The sequence below is a fragment of the Kogia breviceps genome, chromosome 11, assembly GCF_026419965.1.
Source record: "Kogia breviceps isolate mKogBre1 chromosome 11, mKogBre1 haplotype 1, whole genome shotgun sequence".
Taxonomy (NCBI): Eukaryota; Metazoa; Chordata; class Mammalia; order Artiodactyla; family Physeteridae; genus Kogia; species Kogia breviceps.
The window spans coordinates 9,266,316-9,287,249 of record NC_081320.1 but is presented as its reverse complement, the minus strand read 5'-3'; the positions used below and the strand labels follow the sequence as shown (position 1 = coordinate 9,287,249).

At 45.7% G+C, this 20,934-nt stretch overlaps 1 protein-coding gene across 21 annotated transcripts in view; it reads right to left on the bottom strand.

Moving 5' to 3' along the window:
• Nucleotides 1-20,934, bottom strand: part of KANSL3 (KAT8 regulatory NSL complex subunit 3) — a 67,057-nt gene that overhangs the window by 27,767 nt on the left and 18,356 nt on the right. For 10 of the 21 annotated variants that reach the window (XR_010835358.1, XM_059078472.2, XM_067007164.1 and 7 more), the window contains 16 exons: nt 17,325-17,456; nt 16,980-17,096; nt 16,653-16,754; nt 16,484-16,555; nt 15,245-15,319; nt 14,908-15,065; nt 12,469-12,532; nt 11,835-12,035; nt 11,486-11,642; nt 9,949-10,026; nt 8,330-8,521; nt 7,788-7,872; nt 7,364-7,494; nt 6,371-6,480; nt 5,747-5,969; nt 5,259-5,392 (listed from right to left, as the gene is read on the bottom strand). Coding sequence is in view for 15 of the 21 variants with exons in the window: in XM_059078472.2 (XP_058934455.1) it covers nt 5,259-5,392; nt 5,747-5,969; nt 6,371-6,480; nt 7,364-7,494; nt 7,788-7,872; nt 8,330-8,521; nt 9,949-10,026; nt 11,486-11,642; nt 11,835-12,035; nt 12,469-12,532; nt 14,908-15,065; nt 15,245-15,319; nt 16,484-16,555; nt 16,653-16,754; nt 16,980-17,096; nt 17,325-17,456 (2,031 nt within the window). In the remaining 6 variants the exon portion in view is untranslated. The remainder of the gene's footprint in view (nt 1-5,258; nt 5,393-5,746; nt 5,970-6,370; nt 6,481-7,363; nt 7,495-7,787; nt 7,873-8,329; nt 8,522-9,948; nt 10,027-11,485; nt 11,643-11,834; nt 12,036-12,468; nt 12,533-14,907; nt 15,066-15,244; nt 15,320-16,483; nt 16,556-16,652; nt 16,755-16,979; nt 17,097-17,324; nt 17,457-20,934) is intronic. The other 11 variants (XM_059078474.2, XM_067007167.1, XM_067007169.1 and 8 more) reach the window with 6 other exon arrangements.

The following is a 20,934-nucleotide window of genomic DNA, read 5'->3' as shown; positions in this document are numbered from 1 at the left end:
ATAGAACATGGACTCTGGAGGTAGAGACCCACCTCTACTACTTTTCAGGGCAAGTGACTGACACTCTCTGAGCCTCCTTTCCCCACTCGCCCGGTGAGACGGAGGAGACAGCACCTCCTCCCCAGGGTTGTCGTGAGGTTACATGAGACAGTCTGCATAAAGCACCCACAGTCTGTGTTCAACCGCAAACACTAGCTCTTATTGTCATGTATAAGAACAAGAAAAGAATGCAGGAGAAAGGAAACAGGTGAATCGTTAAGGGTGACGGAGTTGAAGCGAAGTTTTCCATGACTGTACTGACAATATCACTGTTTCAGGTCTCGTCCACTCTTTAAGCGCTGTGGAAGATGCCATGGTTGTTGAGCCCTGCAGCTTAGGAAGAAGGAAGCAAGGTAGAGAGAGTTGGCCTTCCTTCACAAAGGTTTTCCCCACCTCTCTAGATTTCACCTTTGGAAAACTCCTAAGAGGTCTCTGAGGATACAATAAAGGGGGGAAGATGGAAGACACAGGAGAGGAGGAATGAAGAAGGGTTTGACAACCAAAACTGGAAAGGATCCGCCTCCCATCTGCTCTCCCTGCCCAAAGGTGGGCTGTGCACAGATGAGCTCTCCATCCTGATCAGGAGGTCTCCAGAGTGGGCCCGCTCACCCGGGGCTGCTGCAGGAGCAGCTAGAGGCTGCCTGCCAGCCTGACAGGGCACCGTGTGGCCAGAGAGGAGAAAAACCTTGTGATCACAGTCAAGGAGTCCATTCCCAGGACCCCGCTGCAGGGCACAACACAGTCTCTGTCTCTCCCCTTCCTCCTGCAACTTCTCAGCTGTAGGGTGTACATAATGGTCCAGTTCCATAAAGGAAACACACGGTAAATATTCACCACCGCCAGAAACAAAACACATAATTAAGTGCTTGCAAAGACCTTAGAGAAGTCTGAAGTCTAGCCAGTGTTTACAACCTTTTTTCATTTAAAATTCATTCTCTCCATAAATATTACAGTATATAACCCCAAAATTTAAAAAAAGGTTATTTTTCAAACTTACAACCATTATCACACATTAAAAAGGTTAACAATTCCTTAATATCAACAATTATCCAGTCAGTGTTCAAATTTCCAGGTGTCTTATAAACATCAAAAATGGGTGATTTGTTTCTCAACCTTTAAAAATGCATATTCCCAGCACCTGAGGACATTCTGAGACAGCCCCTACTATCCCACCACCACAACAATCACTGACTTATGCCAACCTCCTCACTAGACTAGATGAGAAAATGCCCAGAGAAGTCAGGTGACTTGCCCAGGATCACACAGCTAGCTGAAGACAGAGGGCCTATACTTTCCCTGATATCACACTGTCTGGCCGTCTGAACACTGAGGTAACTGTTAGACGCTTTTGAGTCAGCAAGTCTTAATCTAGTAACAACTCCTTTGTCTAAAAGAAAACAATCAACCACTAGAACCCTCCTACTAATTTCATACACCCATTTTACTGAGATAAAAACTAAGCTCTCAAGTTAATACCATCAGGTAGAAGTCAGATTTTGATCTTTATTCTGTACTTCAATTTAGCCATGGAAAAGGATTCTCAATGACCTCTACTCTTCTCAACTCTAACTAGCTCCCCCAGCCAGAGCAAGCTGAAGAGGACCACCTAAGAGAGGGGGAAGAAACCCATGGTGGGGCTCTGTGTTCTAGCTGTGCCTCAAATGTGGCACCAGCAAAGGATAAGACTGCCTGAAAATAGGCCCAAATGGCTTCATAGGTCATTTCCGTCAAACCATCAAGAAACTGTCAATTTCTGTGCTACACAAATGTTTTGGAATATGAGAAAAAAAATGTTTCCCATCTCATTCTATAAGGAAAGAATTCTCTCTTTTCTAAAACTGGACAAGGAAAGGATACACACAAAAAAGCAAGGGTGGAGAGGAAGACGACTACAGGCTAATCTTACTAATAAACACAGAGGTCAAAATCCTAAGTAAAATAAAAGCAAATCAAGACTAGACATGCTTTTTTCCTCTGAAGCACTTAGCTTCTTTCTTTCTTTTGTTTTGTTCTCCTTTGATGGAGTTTTGTTTCCTATACATGCACAATGAATTTAGGTATGTTCAGTATGTCCAAACAGAATAGGACATACTGAACAAGTATTGAATCTGGAATTTAGACAGTTTGATATTAGGAAATCTTTGAAAGTAATTCATCTTTTTTTTTTTTTTTTTTTTTTTTTGCGGTACACGGGCCTCTCACTGCAGTGGCCTCTCCTGTTGCGGAGCACAGGCTCCGGATGCGCAGGCTCAGCGGCCATGGCTCACGGGCCCAGCCGCTCCGCGGCATGTGGGATCCTCCCAGACCAGGGCACGAACCCGCGTCCCCCACATCGGCAGGCGGATTCTCAACCACTGCGCCACCAGGGAAGCCCAATTCATCATTTTAACTGATTAAAAGGAAATGTTTATACTCATTCAGTTCATTTGATTTCAAAAGGTCAATGAACAAAATTTAAAACCCATTATCAAGACAAAGGAAGAGAATAAAGATTATCTTAGCAAACTAGAAACATAATTGATATACTTCCTTAACTTGCGAACCTGCATTATCAAACAATAATAAGCTTGTGTAGAAACAGACAGGGTACAGGTCAAGGGTACAGAACAGGCCCTGTGTGTACAGTAATCTAGAATGTGAGCGCAGCTGATTTCAAATGAATAGAGGAAGGATGAATGGACTCATCAATAAAGTTAGATCTTTACCTCACTTAGCATAAAAAAATAAATTCCAAGTGGACTGAACAACTAAAGGTAAGCAGATGAACAAAAGCAATATAAGAAAACACAAAAACAGAGTTTCAGTATGGGACAATGGGGAAGTTCTGGAGGTGCATGGTGGTGATGGTTGCACAACGTGAATACATTTAATGCCACTGAATCGTAAGCCTAGAAAAGGGTAAAATGGTAAATTGTATGCAAGTAAATTTTACCACAGTTTTAAAAATAAAAATTTTTAAAAACACAGTAAGATTATGTTCTTGCAATGGGAAGAGCTTTCTTTCTTTCTTTTTTTTTTTTTTTTTTTTTTTTTTGTGGTACGCGGGCCTCTCACTGTTGTGGCCTCTTCAGTCGCAGATGCACAGGCTCAGTGGCCATGGCTCACGGGCCCAGCCGCTCCGCGGCATATGGGATCCTCCCGGACCGGGGCACGAACTCGTGTCCCCCGCATCGGCAGGCGGACTCCCAACCACTGCGCCACCAGGGAAGCCTGGGAAGAGCTTTCTTAAGACCCAAAACTTTGGAGCCATAAAGGGAAGAATTTGAAGATTTTACTACATAAAAATTTTTAATGCCTGTTTGATAAAAGATCCAGAAACAAAAATTAAAAGACAAGCACTTAATACTTCAACAGAAAGGAAAAAAAATATAAGCAATTAACTGGAATAAAATATATGCAATTTGTGTAAAATAAAGGATTAACACCTGCATATATAAAGCTGCTATGAATTAGATACAGGATATGACAAGCAATTCATAAAAGAAGACACACAACCTCATAAGTAATCAAGAAAATACATGTTAAAACAATTTCATTTTTCACCTATCAAATTAATAAAATTAAAAATACTGATTTCCACAACTGACAAAGGCATAGGAAAACAGATACTCTCATCACTGTGGCTTGAATTGTAAATGAGCAAACCTTTTGAAGGGCAATTAGCAGCTAGCCAGATGTTAGATGCACAGACTCTCCACTTACTGGTCTCTAAGCTGTAGAAATCTCCCAGAGGTACACAAAAATCATGAACAAGGGTATTCACTGTACCATTATTTACAATATCAAAAACCAAAATATAACCCAACCCACTAACGGGAGCTGATGAAATACGTTTTTGTACATCCACCCACTGAAATACTAGGCAGCTACTGACAAGAAATAGATAGGTCTCTATGTAATGAACAGGGAAACAGTCACAACATGTTTTGTAAAAAAAAAAAAGGCTAGTTACCAAACAGCCATACTCTGTGATCCGATTTTTGTCAAAAAAATAAAGTACTTTGTATACAAAGAAGAATCTAGAAGAATGCATATCAAGCTACCAACAAGGGGATATCATCTCTGGGAGTGGTACCATGGGAAATTTTCACTTTCTAAATTATATTATTTCTGTAATGTTTGCGTTATTTAAAATAAGTGATTGCTTTTGTAATTTAAAAAATAGGGGATAAAGTAAATAAAACCACCTCCGCCTCTCTGCACAAAGGCAGGGAAGCATAGCTATGATCCCCATGATTGCCAGGGAACAACCCCTGTGCAGTATCTTCCCCTACAGAGGAAGAGGCAGAAGAGCTCCTGAAACAGTTGGGAAGGGACAGGTGCCCAGCTCCCGGGCAGGGCTGGTGTGGTGGGAGTGAGGGGACAGGGCCAGGCCCTCAGTCAGGGCAGCCTGCAAAGCACCGGGCCCCGTGCAGGAGGCCTCAGCTGAAAAGTGGACACTGAAGGAAAGGACATGCCTACTGGACTCAAATTATTTTTTTCTTTAACCTGATCTTTGGGTGGCTCTCAGATCACCATTTAAGATAAGAAACATTTTACTTGAAAAGGTCATAACTGAAATTAGATCAGCTGAGAGAAATCGATGGTGACTTACTTCCTGGGTAAGAGCTCTAAAAACCTAACTGTGCCCTGAAAAGACAGCAATGAATGCAAAGATCTGGAATGGCACAATGCTGGAAAGTTGTTGGTCAAAGGAGTATTAGCCAATTAGCCTCTACCCAACCTCTGAATGATGAAAGCAAGAATGAGAGGAGAAAACGATGGAGAGGGGAAGGAAACAGAAACATTAAATAGGCACTAAACGTATTTACATATTTAATCCTCACAACAATCCAGGAAGCGTTACAGAAAAGGAGACTCAAAGAGGTCCATGACTTGCTCAGTCACAAAGCTATAAACTCCAACCAACAAGGACCTACTGTATAGCATAGGGAACTACACACAATATTTTATAACAACCTATGAGGCAAAAGAATCTGAAAAAGAATATATGTGACTGAATAACTGTGCTGTACACCTGAAACTAACACAACATTGTAAATCAACTATACTTCAATTAAACAACAAAAACAAAAACCCAACAACAACAACAAAGCTACAAACTCTGAATGTGGATGTGCATCTGGTCTGCCTACAAGTCCAGCTCCTCCAATCGGCCAGCCGGCCCCAAGCTTCCCAATATTGGAGGCCGTGTCCCTGGTCTTCCCAGGCAGACTCACCTGTGAGCTGGAGGGCAGCGTCTGGGAGCTGGGCTCTTCTGATGGGGCTGCTCCTGAGCCCATGGGGCTCAGGGTGGTGATTCGGCTGGGCTGGCCACGGAGTGTCAGAGTGATGGTGGTGGGGACCTTCAAGCCTGAGACAGAGACAGACAGACAGACAGAGGAGTAGGCTTTTTTGTCACAGCCTCCACTTCCCTTTCCTGGAGAGCTTCCGCCCCATGTAACATACCCCCATCAGCCCCCCGCCTCGGCTTCCTCCTCCCCAGCTGGGTCATCTACGTCCTATCAGTCAGTCTGAAAGGCAACAGGAACAGCCTGTGTTCTCTCAACCTTTCTGGGGGATGGACCCACGCAGCTGAATCCCTGAGGGTCAAGGCCAGGACCCTGTGGGGTTGGGTTCAACATCATACCTTGACCATGAGAGATGGGAAGGTCTTGGGGGAAGATCCCGTATCTGGGAGTCCCCACAGTTCTCATGAGAGACTCACCTGAGGCTTGGTTAGAGATCTGAGCCAGGCCAGGGAGGCTGCTTGCCAACTTGGCGAGGCCCCCATTGGTCAGCAGCTGGTGGATGGCTGTGGGCTTCCCACCAGGAGTGGCACCCAAGGAGGAGAGAGTGGTGGCCACAGGAATGGTACGGACAATGGTGCTGGTGCCCGTGGTGATGGCACCCAGGCTCTGCATGGGGGTGGGCAACTTCACACTGGTGGCCTGTGGGACACACAAGCCCAGGTGATCAGAAGCTGTTGCCAACAGCAACAGTTGAGTGTGGAGGGCCCATACTGTTAATGGCTACCATGTATTCAGTGCCTGCCACATGCAAGGTACTCTGCCAGGTATTCTCCACATATTACCTTCTTTAATCCTCAAAACAGCTCTGTGAGGGAGGTACTATCATTATCCTCATTTTACAAACAAGAAAACAAAGATACAGAGAGATCAAGAAACTTGCCCAAGATCACTCAGTAAGTGGTGGAGCCTTAACCTTTGGTAGTTCCCAGCCGAGAAGCCAGAAGGCTATTTGTCCTTGACCCAGCGTCTCTGCCAAAACCAACTAAGCTGAGGAGGCCTCCTCCCACACCTGCCCAGCCCAGTGGAAGGCAGATGTGCACCTGTGGGGCTGGCCCGGGAGAGGGGTTTGCTGGGAGGCCAGAGGTCTTGCTGCTGATATCCTGCAAGCTGAAGCTGAGGCCTTGGAGGAGGCTGCTGGCTGATGCGGCTCCTAGGAGAGGATACAGCAGACATCGGCACAGGCTCAGTCACTTTCCCACGAGCAGCTGTGCCTGTCCACCCTCAACAATCAACTAAAACACCAACGCTCTTTCTCTTGGACAGTCCCAGTGCTCAGAAAGATGCCAGAAGGGCTCCCCAGACACGCACGCTGGACGCCCACGTGAGGAAAGGGACCGTTCCTGACACACTGCCTTGGATTCATTATGCACACCCCAACCTGCTCCAAACCACCTGTCCTAAATTTTGGACATTTTTAGGAAAACCAAGGAGAACACGAATCCCACTTTTCAGAAATCTATCCCACCTTCCCAGGGAAGAGGAAGGACTTTTTAAGCCAAAAGAATCCCGAACATCTGACTTACACTCCACTTTACACACAGTCCAGTGGCCTCAAAGCAAAGAGGAAAGTCCTCTTGAAGGATCAGGGCATCTGCAGTGCCTTGGCCCTGCTGGGCTCAGGCAACTAGCCTTTCAGTACAGGGTGAGGGCGGAGAAAGTGAGGGGACAAGCATAGGCAGAAAAATGTCTCACTTTGCTAATGCCCAGTACAGCACCATTTCCAGCTGTATTCAACTAGATGTGTTTAAAAACACCAAAATGAAACCAGTACATACATTTCCCACCAGCTATTTCTCCTTGTAGTACAGGAGGCATTACCTGCAGATTGGGACATTTACTCACTGCAGACATTAAGGCCCCAAACTCCCCTACCTCAAAGTTAATGCCAGCTCCATGCCAAGCCTCCACAACAAGCCTGAGACCCAGAGCATCCTCCTCCAGATCTAGCTCCACAGGGCTTTCCCAGGACCACCCTCCAGCAGCAGCCCAAAGAGACTTCACTGGGAGGCAGGGAACACTGAGCTACCAGATACCTGGGAGGGAGCTGCCAGGAGAGGTGGCCACCAGGCGGCTCTGGAGTGTGTGCAAGGCACTGGGAGCAGTGCTGCTAGAGACCACTGAGGACGCTGGGCTCACTGAGACTCCCCCTTCAGCAGCACTGGACCTGGAGACAAAGGTAAGAACTCCATTATCTAAAGGTCCCTGCCAACACAGGGAAGGTCCAGAATGGGGCCCAGCAAGGCTTTCAGCAATGGACACAGGCTAGAACTTTGGTTTCTTCATCCCACTTTCTGAATCCAGCCTCTAGTCTTTCTAAAAAAGTGAGGCCTCAAGGAGAGACTTCAGGCCTTGAAGCAAGAGCTACAGGACTCTTTGTAAATTTTAAGTAAGCACTCAGTGGACCAGCGAAAAGGTGAAGAGAAAGAAGGGAACAGACAGACCGGGAGACAGACTCACTTGGTTGTGGTGAGAAGCCCTGTGAGCTCCTTGGCCCCTGCGGAAGCTTGCCCCAGTGTCATGGTGATGGGCTTCCCTCCTGCGGCTGCAAAACAGAAAACCCCAAGGCCACTGGTCAGTCCTGTTTCGTCCTGACCTTTCAGGGTTCCAGAGGCCAGGCTAAATCCAAAATATTATGGAAAAAACTGCAAGATGAAAAATGAAGGATAACTACATTAGAATAGGAAGAGTTGGGATTATTTTTTCCTCCTACATTCTAAACCTTCTGGAATATTTTATCTTTAATTGAAACCAAAGAAGAACAAAACGTATGATGCTTTGAATGACCCCACAGCTTCCTCGGATCCTGGTTCGGCCTCCCTGATCCTAGTTCAGATGAGGCTGCTGCCCTCTTTCCCCCCACGTGCAACCTTTGCTGTCTTCTCCGGGTGCCAGTTGTGCTGAAGGCGAGGCTGAGCCGCCCAGCAAGTAGCCACCAAGAGGGCAATACTGTGTGCCTGGGACAGTTCTGTCAGTGTTTAAAGAGGCCAAGAGAAACTCACCTTCTGGAGCTCCTCCTTGGGAAGGAGTACAAGGCCCTCCAGCTGTGTCCCCTTGGGAGATAAGGGACACCTTGATCTTCGGTCGCTTGGAGGTCTTACTGCCAGGAAGAGGACTGGAGGGATGGTGCCGCTTCAGCTGGACCCTGAGATCCTCTTTCTCGGCTTCCTCCGTTTGTTCTGATGAAACGGGAACTAAAAAATGGAGCTGTGGTGAAGTTCTCCACAATCCAAAAAAGCCCGACGATACTGACAGCTAGTACCAGCACTGGCATGGCTGTGCAGGAACACCAGGAAGAACCATCCCAACACGTGCAAGGAGAATGCCAATGCTTCAGTCCTGCCTCACTCGGGCCCATCTACGGTGCAACTCCACCTTGGCCCTCTCAGAAGATGGCTCCATCCCCTTCCCTTACCCTGCCCTGGAGGTGGAAGAAGGGGCTCTGAGTTGGTGGAAACAAAAAGAAAGGAGAAGACATCCTGACCCTGCCTGGCAAAGGCCAATCAAACAATAGAGGACTCACCACAGTGGACCTCAGCAGGGCTTCCCAGACTCAAAGAATGTGGCAATTCTCATGCCCTCCCCACATCACACAGCTGGAGGGCAGCAAACAGTTTCTGGAGAAGCAACAGAGGAGCAGGCTATCCAGTGCTCCCGACAAGGGAGACTTCCTCAAAGCTCTGAGTCGCACCTCTGCCCTCAGAGCCCACGGTTGAGGGTTTGCTTGCCAAATGGGACAACGGGAAGGATCATCACCAGGACGTAAGGCTGGCTTTCAGTTAAATCCTAGGCAGGTTATCGCAGCCGAGACAACTTTACAGTTCCTGCCCAGAGGTAACAGGGCAACAGTGGCCCACGTCACAAGCTAGTTCCCAGGTCATTTGTACTAGTACAGAGAAAGGCCACTTGTTCACACATGGGCTTCCCCCTCCACTGCATCAAACAGACTCATCCTGCACATGGCCAAGCCTCCTAGACTCTTAAGTTATCCTTCGGGTTTCCTCATGGATCCCCTCCTCTTTAAACCTAGAAGCCCGCCCCAGTCCTTCTTCTTAGCGCAGGCAATCAGGGGCGGAAAGGCAGGAGTCACACGAGAAATGGGAGGCCGGGGGGGCTGCCATGGGGCCACAGGGAGCTACTCCAGACCACAGTCAGGCCACAACCAGCTGAAAGGAAGGACTGCATCGACTAAAGTCAGAATAGGAAGGAGGGAAAAAGGGAAAGGAGTTACAGGTTTATGCTTGATAAGTGCTTGCAGAAGCCAGGATGGAAGCAGGAAACCAGAGGCAGGGAGAAAAACACAGGGAAATTCAGGCTCACAGGCACTGGCCTATAGGCACACACAGGAAACATAGAGCCAAGAGCCACAATAAGAGATAAATGGAGAAAAACACCATGAGAAGCAAACAGAAAGAATGGGGAAAAAGCAAAGACTGTGGAGTAATAAGCAAAACGATCAGCAAAGAAAAAAAACACAGAAGATAGAAAAATGCAGAGAGAAAAGAACAGGGGGAAACCAAAAAGAGACAAATGAGAGGCAGGGATGGGAAAGAAGTAAGAGGGAGAAGGGGAGAGCGGCAGAGAGCAGAGAGTGAAAAGGTGAGGAAAGAGCAATACTCACCAAAGAGACAGGAGGAGGTGCCGGGAGGAAGAGCTTTCCTCACCAGCATGTTTTGTGTCAGAAAAGCAGCAAACTGCGCTGGAATGAATCAGAAAGAATTACAGAATCACAGCCAGCCAGAGAAAGGAGAAAAAGAGAAGGAGTAAGAAAAAGGTATGAAAATGTTCTGGAAAATGGTCAACAGGGGCTTTTTCTGGAATTACTGCATGGGTTTGAAACCTGACTCTGCCATTTAGCAGCACCATGGAATCGTCCATAAACTGAAGGTAATACATGTACCTGCCTCACGGGGCCGCTGCCCACATTCCACAAGCAACAGCAAGCCAAGTGCCAAGAAGAGGGCGAGGCACGCAGCGGGGCCCGTAACCATTAGCTGTTCTCACTGCCGCACCTACGCGCTCTGCGCAGAGCAGGCTGCTGGGCTGCGGCTCTCCTCCGTGATGCTCTGGGCCCCAATTCGAACCCGGCGCACTGGTCAGCCTGCCAGAGCTCCTTACAGTCTCCACTAATCATTGGCAAACTGCTGGCTCTCTCTTCATCAAAAGCCCAAGAAGACAACGCCCACTTGGCCCTTGGCTCTGGCCACCACTGAAGAAGATGCAGGTCACACGTGGACCCTAGGGGCCTGGCCTCTTACTCGTCTTCACCGATCCACTCACACTTCTGCTCCTTGTTAGCACCACCATATGGGCAACTTCGTAAGAGGCCTGGGTCTAAGTCCTGATCCTTTGGCTCCACTAAAAGAAACACAGGGGAAGAGAGCAGAGGAGCCTCCTGTCTCCTGTGCGTCTCTCTACTTGACAGCCAGCTCTGGCTGCTGCCTCTTCCCAGGCACCTGAGACCCTCGGACGATACACGCTCCTGGATACATCACCAAACACCAATGCCCAAGAGACCTGGCCTCAGGGCTGCCCAACTGGATCAAAGCAGGCCAGGGGTGGAGCCACTGCTGCTCCCCTCCCCACCCACTGAACGCGCCTTTCCCACTGCTTCTTACATTGTGCTGACTGTTCTCTAAACTCTAATTTCAACCAAGCAAGTGTTTCCCAGCCTAATCAAAAACCTATCTGCAGAGACTCCTGAAAAACTTCACCGGAAGTCCCCGTGTGGGAATCTTAACTCTTCAAGGGCAAAACAAAGGGCAGGCACGACACCAGTGCAGCTGCCCTAGAATCTGATGAGCACGGCCAATCCCCTTGTCTGCGGACCTGAAGAGCTCCCTGACTGCAGGAGAGGTTGGGCAGGGCCCGGATTCGATAAAAAAAATTGAGGCCAATATACGTGTAGTCAGCTCATAAAGCCTAACTTGCCCAAACACCAAGCCAAAGCTATAATCAGTGGAACTATACAGTCACATTAACATCACCTTTTGTGATATTTTACCCTTGAAAACAGCCCTCGGTATTTATTTCAACCTAATTTTGCCTGGACAGAAACGTCGGGAAAAAGCTGCAGACGCCAATACTTTCCAACTGCCACATGGCGTCAACTGCAGAAGACAGAACCCAAGAGAGGCCACCAGGCCAGGCAGCTATACCTTGAGCTTGTTTGTGGGTCAGCACAGCCTCTGTCCGCTGCACGTGTCTCTTCAGCAGCTGAGTGCTTCCGATCTGACTGGACTTCTGGGCAGAGGCCACTGTGGTCACCTTGGTCTTGGGACTGGAGGTGGGGCTGCTGGACACACTGGAGAGATCCTGAGTAGATTAAGAAGGACAAGGGCCAAGCCAATGTCGTTCAATTTGACTGTCAATCGTCAAGTCCCCCTGGAATTCCCCTCGTAGGAACTCACAGGCCCACCAAGGCCAACAGGCATCCCCAGGAAGCGAAGGAAGCAACTCTTCAGTCCCCATTCCCCAGCAAAAGCACTCCCTCCCTTTCCGCATCACCTCCGAGCCTGAGGGTGAGGCAGGTAGCTTGGCAGCTGGTGACGCAGGTCGACTGCCCCGCTCAGAGACCTCAAAGGCCAGGTCTCTGCGGGCCACGTCCCGGGGCTTCTTCTTCTTCTCAGCATCCTGATCCCGAGGCTCAGAGCCCACGTGCCCCTCCGCGCGAGTGAGCACTCCAGTCAGGAAGTCCACAATCTCATCCTAGTGTAAAGAGGGGCCAAGGCCTCTGAGTCCTTGTCTGGAGAACAGGAACCTCCCTGATAGTCCCGACTAAAACCGATTCACCTCAGCTTTGATGTCAGTGTGCTGGTCCCTCCTACCACACAAAGCCTGGCACAAACCCCAGCCTCAGCCAAGGACCAGCAGAAGCCTGCGCCCTGCACCCGCGAGGCAATACTCTGGGGTGGTCACGCTTTACCACTCCTCCAATGAACCCTTCCTCCCCTCAGGCCCTGCTCACGTCTTAGATCGTTACTCTCCTTTCCCCCTCTCCTTTGCTTATGATTTAGCCCCAACAGACGCCACAGTGGATACCCATCCTCCTTAGTCAACAGGCTGCTGCCAACAAGAGTGAGCCTAAAAGGTTAGAGAAAGGCGAGCCTAGCTGGGAAAACCGCATAAAGCTGTTGTGTACCTGAATACATCTGTCCACCATGCTCTGAGTCAACCCTTCCGATTTCTTCTTTGCTTTGCTTATTCTAAGAGACAAAAAAGAGGAAATGTTTACTTTCCAAACATTCCACAGCACCATTTCTCTTCTGTGTTGGTTATTCTCTAGATCCAAGAAGGAAGACTATGTTAGCCTTCAGGCAGCTCTGCAACCTCTCTGAACCTCAGTTTCCACATCTGCAAAATGGGGAACCGTAACATCTCACTCATGGAGTTAATGGGGATGACACAAAACAACATATGTAAAGAACCAAAGAATACATGGAAAGTACCCGGGATGGTATACTTCAGAATTCCTACACCTATGGCTTCACAGGTAAACTCTATCTGATTGCTAAGACCTCATCTCGAGGCACCCCAACACAGACCCAAACCCTGAGATTACTGGGTGCTATTGAAATGAGATTAGCAGGAGGAAAGGCAAGGTGGCCACAGGTTAGTTCTAAAGGGATGACAGAAACTGGCCACAGCCGGCTGCATTCTCCTCTTTGAAAGCCAGCCTTAACCCCCCTGGTTTCTGACTGGGGGTCTCAGCAGAGAGGGAAACAGGGCACCAAGTGACAGGATGAAGAACAACATTCTGAGCCTCCAAATTCTGAGACCCCAATTTACTGGTTGTAGGCCTCTGACCTTGTGTAACAATGCTCATTTTATGGATGAGGACAGAGTCCCAGAAGTTAAGTATTTTACCCAAGCTTCTTAGCAAGGGAGCCAAGACTAAATTGAGGTCTCCCAGTTCTCAGTCCAATGCTCTTGGCACCATGCAAGTATGTCTCATAAGCAGCCTCACAACGTAACTCTCACTAAGGGTTATTTCCATTTCTCCTGCTCCCTCACCACAACTCAACACATACTGTCTATTCTCCTATAGATAAGAATGTCTGAATTAGCAAGAAAGATAATGTATTTACAAGCAAACATTGCCTTGAGCATCAAAGGATTAGATTCTAGGTCCACAAGAAGCTGTCAAATGACAAAGGCCAGGAGGACTTCTCCAAAGCATCTATGAGTAAGAAACTGACAAGAGAGGTGGGAATAGGTACTCGCTTTAAGCTCTCCAGTTATAGCACACAAATGAAGTTAACATCTAAGACTGAGCATATAAAAAAGGAGACCAGTAAAGGATACAACCTCTTTTTCAGTACATTTCATAAAAACATAACTAAAGGCCCTACAGGCAGCCAGCCTCGTAAGAGCAGAATGGCCATCTCAATGACTAGAGATGCCCTCCTGAAATCCTCTCCAGGGCTTCCCTGGTGGCACAGTGGTTAAGAATCCACCTGCCAATGCAGGGGACATGTGTTTGAGCCCTGGTCCGGGAAGATTTCACACGCTGTGGAGCAATGAAACCCGTGCGCCACAACTACTGAGCCTGTGTTCTAGAGCCCGTGCTCCTAGAGCCTGCGCCCTGCAACAAGAGAAGCCACCAGAATGAGAAGCCCACGCACCTCAACGAACAGTAGTCCCTGCTCGCCACAATTAGAGAAAGCCCGTGTGCAGCAACCAAGACCCAATGTAGCCAAAAATAAAATAAATTAATTTAAAATCCTCTCCAAACTTTGGTTGTTTATACTCCAAAATATATAAAAGGATGCTTAACACAAATAAAATCTATGTTCACATTCATCCTCAGTAAGGAACAAAACGTGAAGAAATGCCTACCCCAGTGAAAGCACAATGGCCAAGACGATAATTACAACATCTCAAAGTATTTTCTCCCCACAAGATGACTACTAATTACAAAGAGAAAAATAGTAAGTTTACAATAGAGGAACCTGGCAGATGCTTCCTTGATCAAAGTTAACATCACCAGTAGTAAGACATATCAACACCATGTAGCCCCTGAGGGGTGCACTGAGGGCACATCAGCTCCACAGCATTCCTGCCAAAAATGTGCACCCTCAACCTAATCATAAGATAATGTCAAAAACCTAAATTGAGGGACCGTCTACAAAATAGAAGTCTTCAAAAGTGTTGAGGTCATGAAAGACAAAGACAGACTAAGGAACAGTACCAAATTAAAGGAGACTGAGGAGACAGGCAACCAACAGCAATGTGTGATCTGGATTTGAGCCTGGACCAGAAAAGAACATTAGTGAGCTAACTGATGAAATGTGAGTCTGTAGATTAGATAACAGTATCATATCCATGTTAATTTCCTGACTTCGATAATTACACTTTGTTTATGTAAGATGTTAACATTTGGGAAATCTGGGTGAACAGTATAGGGAATTTCTTGGTACTAATTTTGCAACTTTTTAGAAATCTGAATTAGTTCAAAAACATTTTTTTAAAGTTTTTTAATGCCCTCTTTTCACTGAACCAGGTTAGCTATAATTACATCACCACCTGATAAGCATCTCTCCAACATGGCACTCTTGCAGCTCTGGGGGAACCTACCCACCTGAGATTATCATCAGCTCCCCCAACCACCACCAAGCTGTTCTCAGCCCGAATCTTCTCCCGGAAGTCCTCCATGGCTTCAGGGTGACACTGCAGGGAATTCTGACCAATGACAAAGAGGACTGGAGTCTTCATATCCAAGAGGGGATCATCCACATCCTAAAATAGATCCAGGTTTTATAGTCAGCCAGTGCATATTCACTGAGTACTGCCCTGGCAAGTACGCTCAAGAGAGTCAGCTGGGCAACTGCAGTCACTGAACAGCAGCTTGGGCGAGGCATGCAATCCCGTACTCTCACCTGCCAGTGACCCAGAAATCAGCCACACCCTGTGCTTACCCCTCTGGGGCCATCCACGGTAAGCAGAGGAAACCCAAGGCAGACAACTGCAGTGACGTATTCCATCACTGACACCTGGAAATAATGGCACGGTTTGTCTCAAGGTCAAATGACTTCAATGCAGCTACATCTTACCCAGAATCCTGGGGTGGTCCAGACCCACCAGCCAGTCCCACCTCCTCCCCCGCTGTCATGACATAACCCCTAGGTGTACAAAACTAGGTTAGGACATAACCCCTAGGTGCACCAGCCATAGTTGCAGCAGTAAGAGCAAAGAACACAAGATGTGCTGTTCTACCAGAAGCCACCACTTAGAGATTTAGGGCCCTCAGTGGACCCCAGAAGAGAGCTGAACCACAGGACGGTTTAATACTTCCATCCTGGCAATTTGCGAGGCTAGAGTCCTCCCTTTTCCCTCCACTAATAGCAAATGCAATCAGGAGAACACAAATGTTGCTCTTTTCCTTTAAGTGAAGAAAATCTCTCCCTTTTGAACTTAACAGATAGCTCCCAGACACCCCAAATTTCTTAGAACAGTCGCTGACAGGGTACTGCCACCCTTGGGACCAGGGAGTACCGGGAGATAGGCTTCTTCCTCTCACGGCCCTAGATGTCACTTACACTACATGAAGCAGCACAGACTTTGCTTACTTGATCCACTTGTGAACTGGGGCTTTGGACAGGTCGGAGGCACTTATACAAACTAATATACATGCAAATGTATGTAAAATAATAAAGAAAAGGTTCTCTGATGCCTTGGAAAGGGAAAGAACAGGAACACAACATCAAATTACGGAGCTATTAAAATTTTTGCTGGCTACAATTATTGTTTTGTTTTGTTTAGGTGGGAGAATAGCACTTACGTCGGGGGGGAGAAATAAAAAATTTTTTTCAGAGATACATGCTGAAATATATGTATATAAACACAATGATATGATATTTGAGATTTTCTTCAAAATAATTGGAGGAGACTGAAAGTAGGCAGAGGTAAGATGAAAAAAGCTTGGCCATGAGCTGATCACTGGCAAAGCTGGCTGAGGGGCCCAAGGGGTTTATTATACTAGTCTACCCTCCTTTTCAATTTCTGCTTAAAATTTTCCACAATAAAGTTAAAAAGTAAACTATGTAGGCAAAGCATCTAGCACGGTGCTCTGGAAAGCGCTCAACACTCACTATCACCAGGCTGGGCAGCAGCAGTCTATCTCAGGACAACCTCCGGATAAGATGGGGGTTACTTACATGACAGGCCACCAAGGCTCCTGTATTCCAGCCAATCAAGATAATGGGTTTGTGGGGGAAATGGCTGTGAATCTTTGTGGGAAGAGAAAGAAGACAGTAAGACTGGAGGCCACAGATTGGTGCAGAATGTTGGGTGTGCCACAGTGAACTGAAATAGGGACATTCTCACCTCCAGCACTTTGCTTCGCACTGCCCCAATCATGTGCTCCAGACACTGCAGAACTCCTACTCCACTACCATTGTTCAGCAGATGGGTGGCAACAGGGATGACCTAAAGGAAAGAGTGGCAGCCATGACAGCAGAGCTAAGTTTCAAATCTCCTCTCAAGTCTACTTAACCTACCTAAATCCCTTCAACCTCGGATAAGCACCATTGGCATTCTAGACAAAAAGAGACTTGGGGGACGCTCCACATTTAAGTTCATCTGTTTGGACCCCCTCTTCCTTTCTGTCTGCTCGAGCCTCCCCAGGAGGAGTTCCTCCTGCCCAGTACATACCTTGCCTAAGCAGGACAGCTGAGACTGCCAGAAGCGGTGGCGGCGCGAGGTGGGGAACACGGAGCTGGAGGGCCCGGAGGAGGCAATGAGAATGAGAGGAGAGCCGGGGAGTTTGCTCTAAGGAGAAAGACCCCACCAGAGAGCCAGTGAGTGAGAGGTGCTCCTCCATGGAACCCCAATACCTTTCTTATCCCAACCAATGCTAATTTGCTCAGGAAACTACGTTAAGCACTACACCCAGCCAGTTATCAATGAAAGCAGTTAAACAAGCCATTATCCTCTTGCCAAAATTCTAAGACTGGATTCTAAAAACAATTTCATGGGCCACAGTTAAGTCCAACTTACTGGTTTGTTATGAGAGAGCACTCCCACAGCGGGGTCCCAGGGCCTCTTCAGTAGGAGGGACAAGGCCTCAGCTCCAGCAGCCCCGGTCTTCGTGTTGGACGACACGAGCATCCGGTCAATCAAGGTAGGGATCTAGAAGCAAGGGAGAGCAAAGATGCTTCCAGCATGAAGTAGGAGACCCCACCACCAGGATCAGGTAGGAGGACACAGCCCCACTATGAGCCAAGGAAAGATTTCAACTACACCTCTCAAATTTTCCTCATGAGAAAAAGTACAAATAAGTGCATGGCTGAAAAATATGCCTCCCATCATATTAAAGATAAGTGGATAGAGTCCTCTGGAAACCAATCTGATGACACGCATCAAGAGACTTAAACTTATTCTTATCCCTTTCTTAACAACCTGTATCAGAAATACACACACACACACACACACACACGGGGGCTGGTGAGTAAGCAAAAGACAAATTCACTCTCAATAATACTCAAAAAGTGGACACAACATAAAGGCATATACAAGGAAGTGGTTAAGCAAATTATCTACATAATTAGATATTATGGATTAATTTTAAATATTTAAAACAATTTGTAATAACATAGGGAAATAATCTGCTAAAATGTTAAAGGTAAAACAAAAAATATAAAAATTATCTCTACTCAGAAAAAATACAAGAAAATATGCCAAAAGGTTAATAATGAATTTTATGGAGTTATGAATTTTTTTCCTTTTCAGACATCTGTATTTTCTAAAATTCCTCAGTGAACTCCAGTTGATTTTATAAATTAAAAACAAAACAAAACTCTGCACTTACTTCTAGAATACTGCCTTCAAACTGTGGAGTGTTAAAAAAATATGTTATCGTGCCCCAAATAATATATCCTACTACATTGAGTATACAGTTGACCCTTGAACAATACGGGGTTGGGTGCCAACCCCCCATTCAGTCGAAAATCTGTATAACTTTACAGTTGGCCCTCTGTATCAGTGGTTCCACATTACACCATTACGATTCACCAAAAATGTGACCTCACAGATGTGTAAATATAGGTTTCAGACATGCTGATGCTTACACTGAGAAGAATTATCTGTGTGAATCCCATACTACCCATAAGAGGTCAAAATGACCTAGGGGAAAGGAAAGATTCTTAACTGTTAGAGGTAGTTTTCAGAAAAATAAACTTTTTTGCGAAATTAGAGAATAAAAACTACTACAGTGATGCAGTCTGTAGAAGTTCAGTCCATAGCTAACATCGTACCCAACAGTGAAAACCTGAAAGCTTTTCCTCTAAGATCAGGAACAAGACTTTTAGTCAGCATAGTACTGGAAGTCCAAGCTAGAACGATTAGGTAAGAAAAAGAATGGAAAGGCATCCGAATTAGAAAGAAGTAAAACTGCTACTATTTGCAGATGACATCATATTACATAGAGCAAACCCTAGACTCCACCAAAAACAACCATTAGAATAAATGAATTCAGTGAAGCTGCAGAATACAAAATCAATATACAAAAATCTGCTGCATTTCTACACACTAATAGAGAAATTAAGAAAACTTTCTTGTTTAACACAGCATCAAAAAGAATAAAACACCTAGGATTAAATTTAACCAAGGAGGTGAAAGACCTGTACACTGAAATCTATAAGACATTAATGAAAGAAACTAAGACACAAATAAATGGAAAGATATTCTGTGCTCACGGACTGGAAAGAGTAATATTGTTAAAATGTCTATACCACCCAAAGCAATCAACTGTACAAATTCAATGCAATCCCTATCAAAATTCCAGTGGCATTTTTCACAGAAATAGAACAAACAATCCTAAAATTTGTATGGAACCACAAAAGACCCTGAATAGCCAAAGCAATCTTGAGAACAAAGAATGAGGCTGGAGGCATCATGCTTCTTGATTTCAAACTATTTTACAAAGTTATAGTAATCAAAACAGCATGGCGTTGGCATAAAAACAGAATCACAGATGAATGGAACAGAACAGAGAGCCTAGAAATAAACCCATGCATAAATGGTCAATTAATTTACAACAAAGGAGCCAAGACCTTACTTACAGTGGGGAAAGGACAGTCTCTTCAATAAATGGTGTTGGGAAAACTAGACAGCTACATGCAAAAGAATGAAACTGGACCACTATATTACATCATACACAAAAATTAACTCAGAAAGGATTAAAGACTTGAATGAAGATCTGAAACCATAAAACTCCTAGAAAAAAACATAGGCAGTAAGCTCTTTGGCATTAGTCTTGGCAATGATTTTTTGGATCTGACACCAAAAGTAAAGGCAGCAAAAGCAAAAATAAACAAGTGGGACTACAAACTAAAAAGCTCTGCATAGCAAAGGAAAAATCAACAAAATGAAAAAGCAACCTATTGAATGGGAGGAAATATTTGCAAATCATGTATCTGATAAGGGGTTAATATTCAAAACATATGAAGAACTCATGCAACTCAACATCAACAAAATAAACAATCTGATTAAAAAATGGGCAGATCTGAATAGACATTTTTCCAAAGAAGATATACAGATGACCAACAGGTACACGAAAAGATGCGCAACATTATTAATCATACGGGAAATACGAATCAAAACCAAAATGAGATATCATCTCACACCTATCAGAATGGCTATTATCAAAAAGACAAGCATTAACAAATTTTGGCAAGGATGTGGAGAAAAGGGAACCCCTGTGCACATTGGTGAGAATGTAAATTGGTGCAGCTACTACGAAAAACATTAAGGATGTTCCTCAAAAAATTAAAAATAGGGCTTCCCTGGTGGCGCAGTGGTTGAGAGTCCGCCTGCCGAGGCGGGGGACACGGGTTCGTGCCCCGGTCCGGGAGGATCCCATGTGCCGCGGAGCAGCTAGGCCCGTGAGCCATGGCCTCTGAGCCTGTGCATCCGGAGCCTGTGCTCCACGACGGGAGAGGCCACAGCACTGAGAGGCCCGCGTACCACACAAAAAATAAATAAATTTAAAAAAAATAATAAATAAATAAAACTAGAACTATCATATGATCCAACAATTCCACTTCCGTATATTTATCTGAAGAAAACAACAATAACTCAAAAAGATATATGCACCCCCATGTTCACTGCAGCATTATGTACAATAGGCAAGATATTGGAAACAACCTAAGTGTCCACTGATGGATGAATGGATAAAGAAAATGTGGCGCATATATATATATATACATATATATATATATATGCCACGTTTTCTACACACACACACACACACACACACACACACACACACACACACATTATTCAGCCATAAAAAAAGAAGGAAATCTTGCCATTTGTGAAAGCATGGATGGACCCTGAGGGCACTGTGCTAAGTGAAGTTAAGTCAGACAGGGAAACATAAATACTGTATGATCTCACTTGCATGTGGAATCTAAAGAAAAACAAAACAAACAAAACAAAAAACCAAACTCATAGGTACAAAGAACAGACTGGTGGTTGCCAAAGGGAGCGGGTGGAGGATAGTGAAATGGGTAAAAGGGATCAAAAAGCACAAAATAAATAAAGCCATGGAATGTAACGTACAGCACGGTGACTACAGTTAATAACACTGTATTCCAGATCTGAAAGT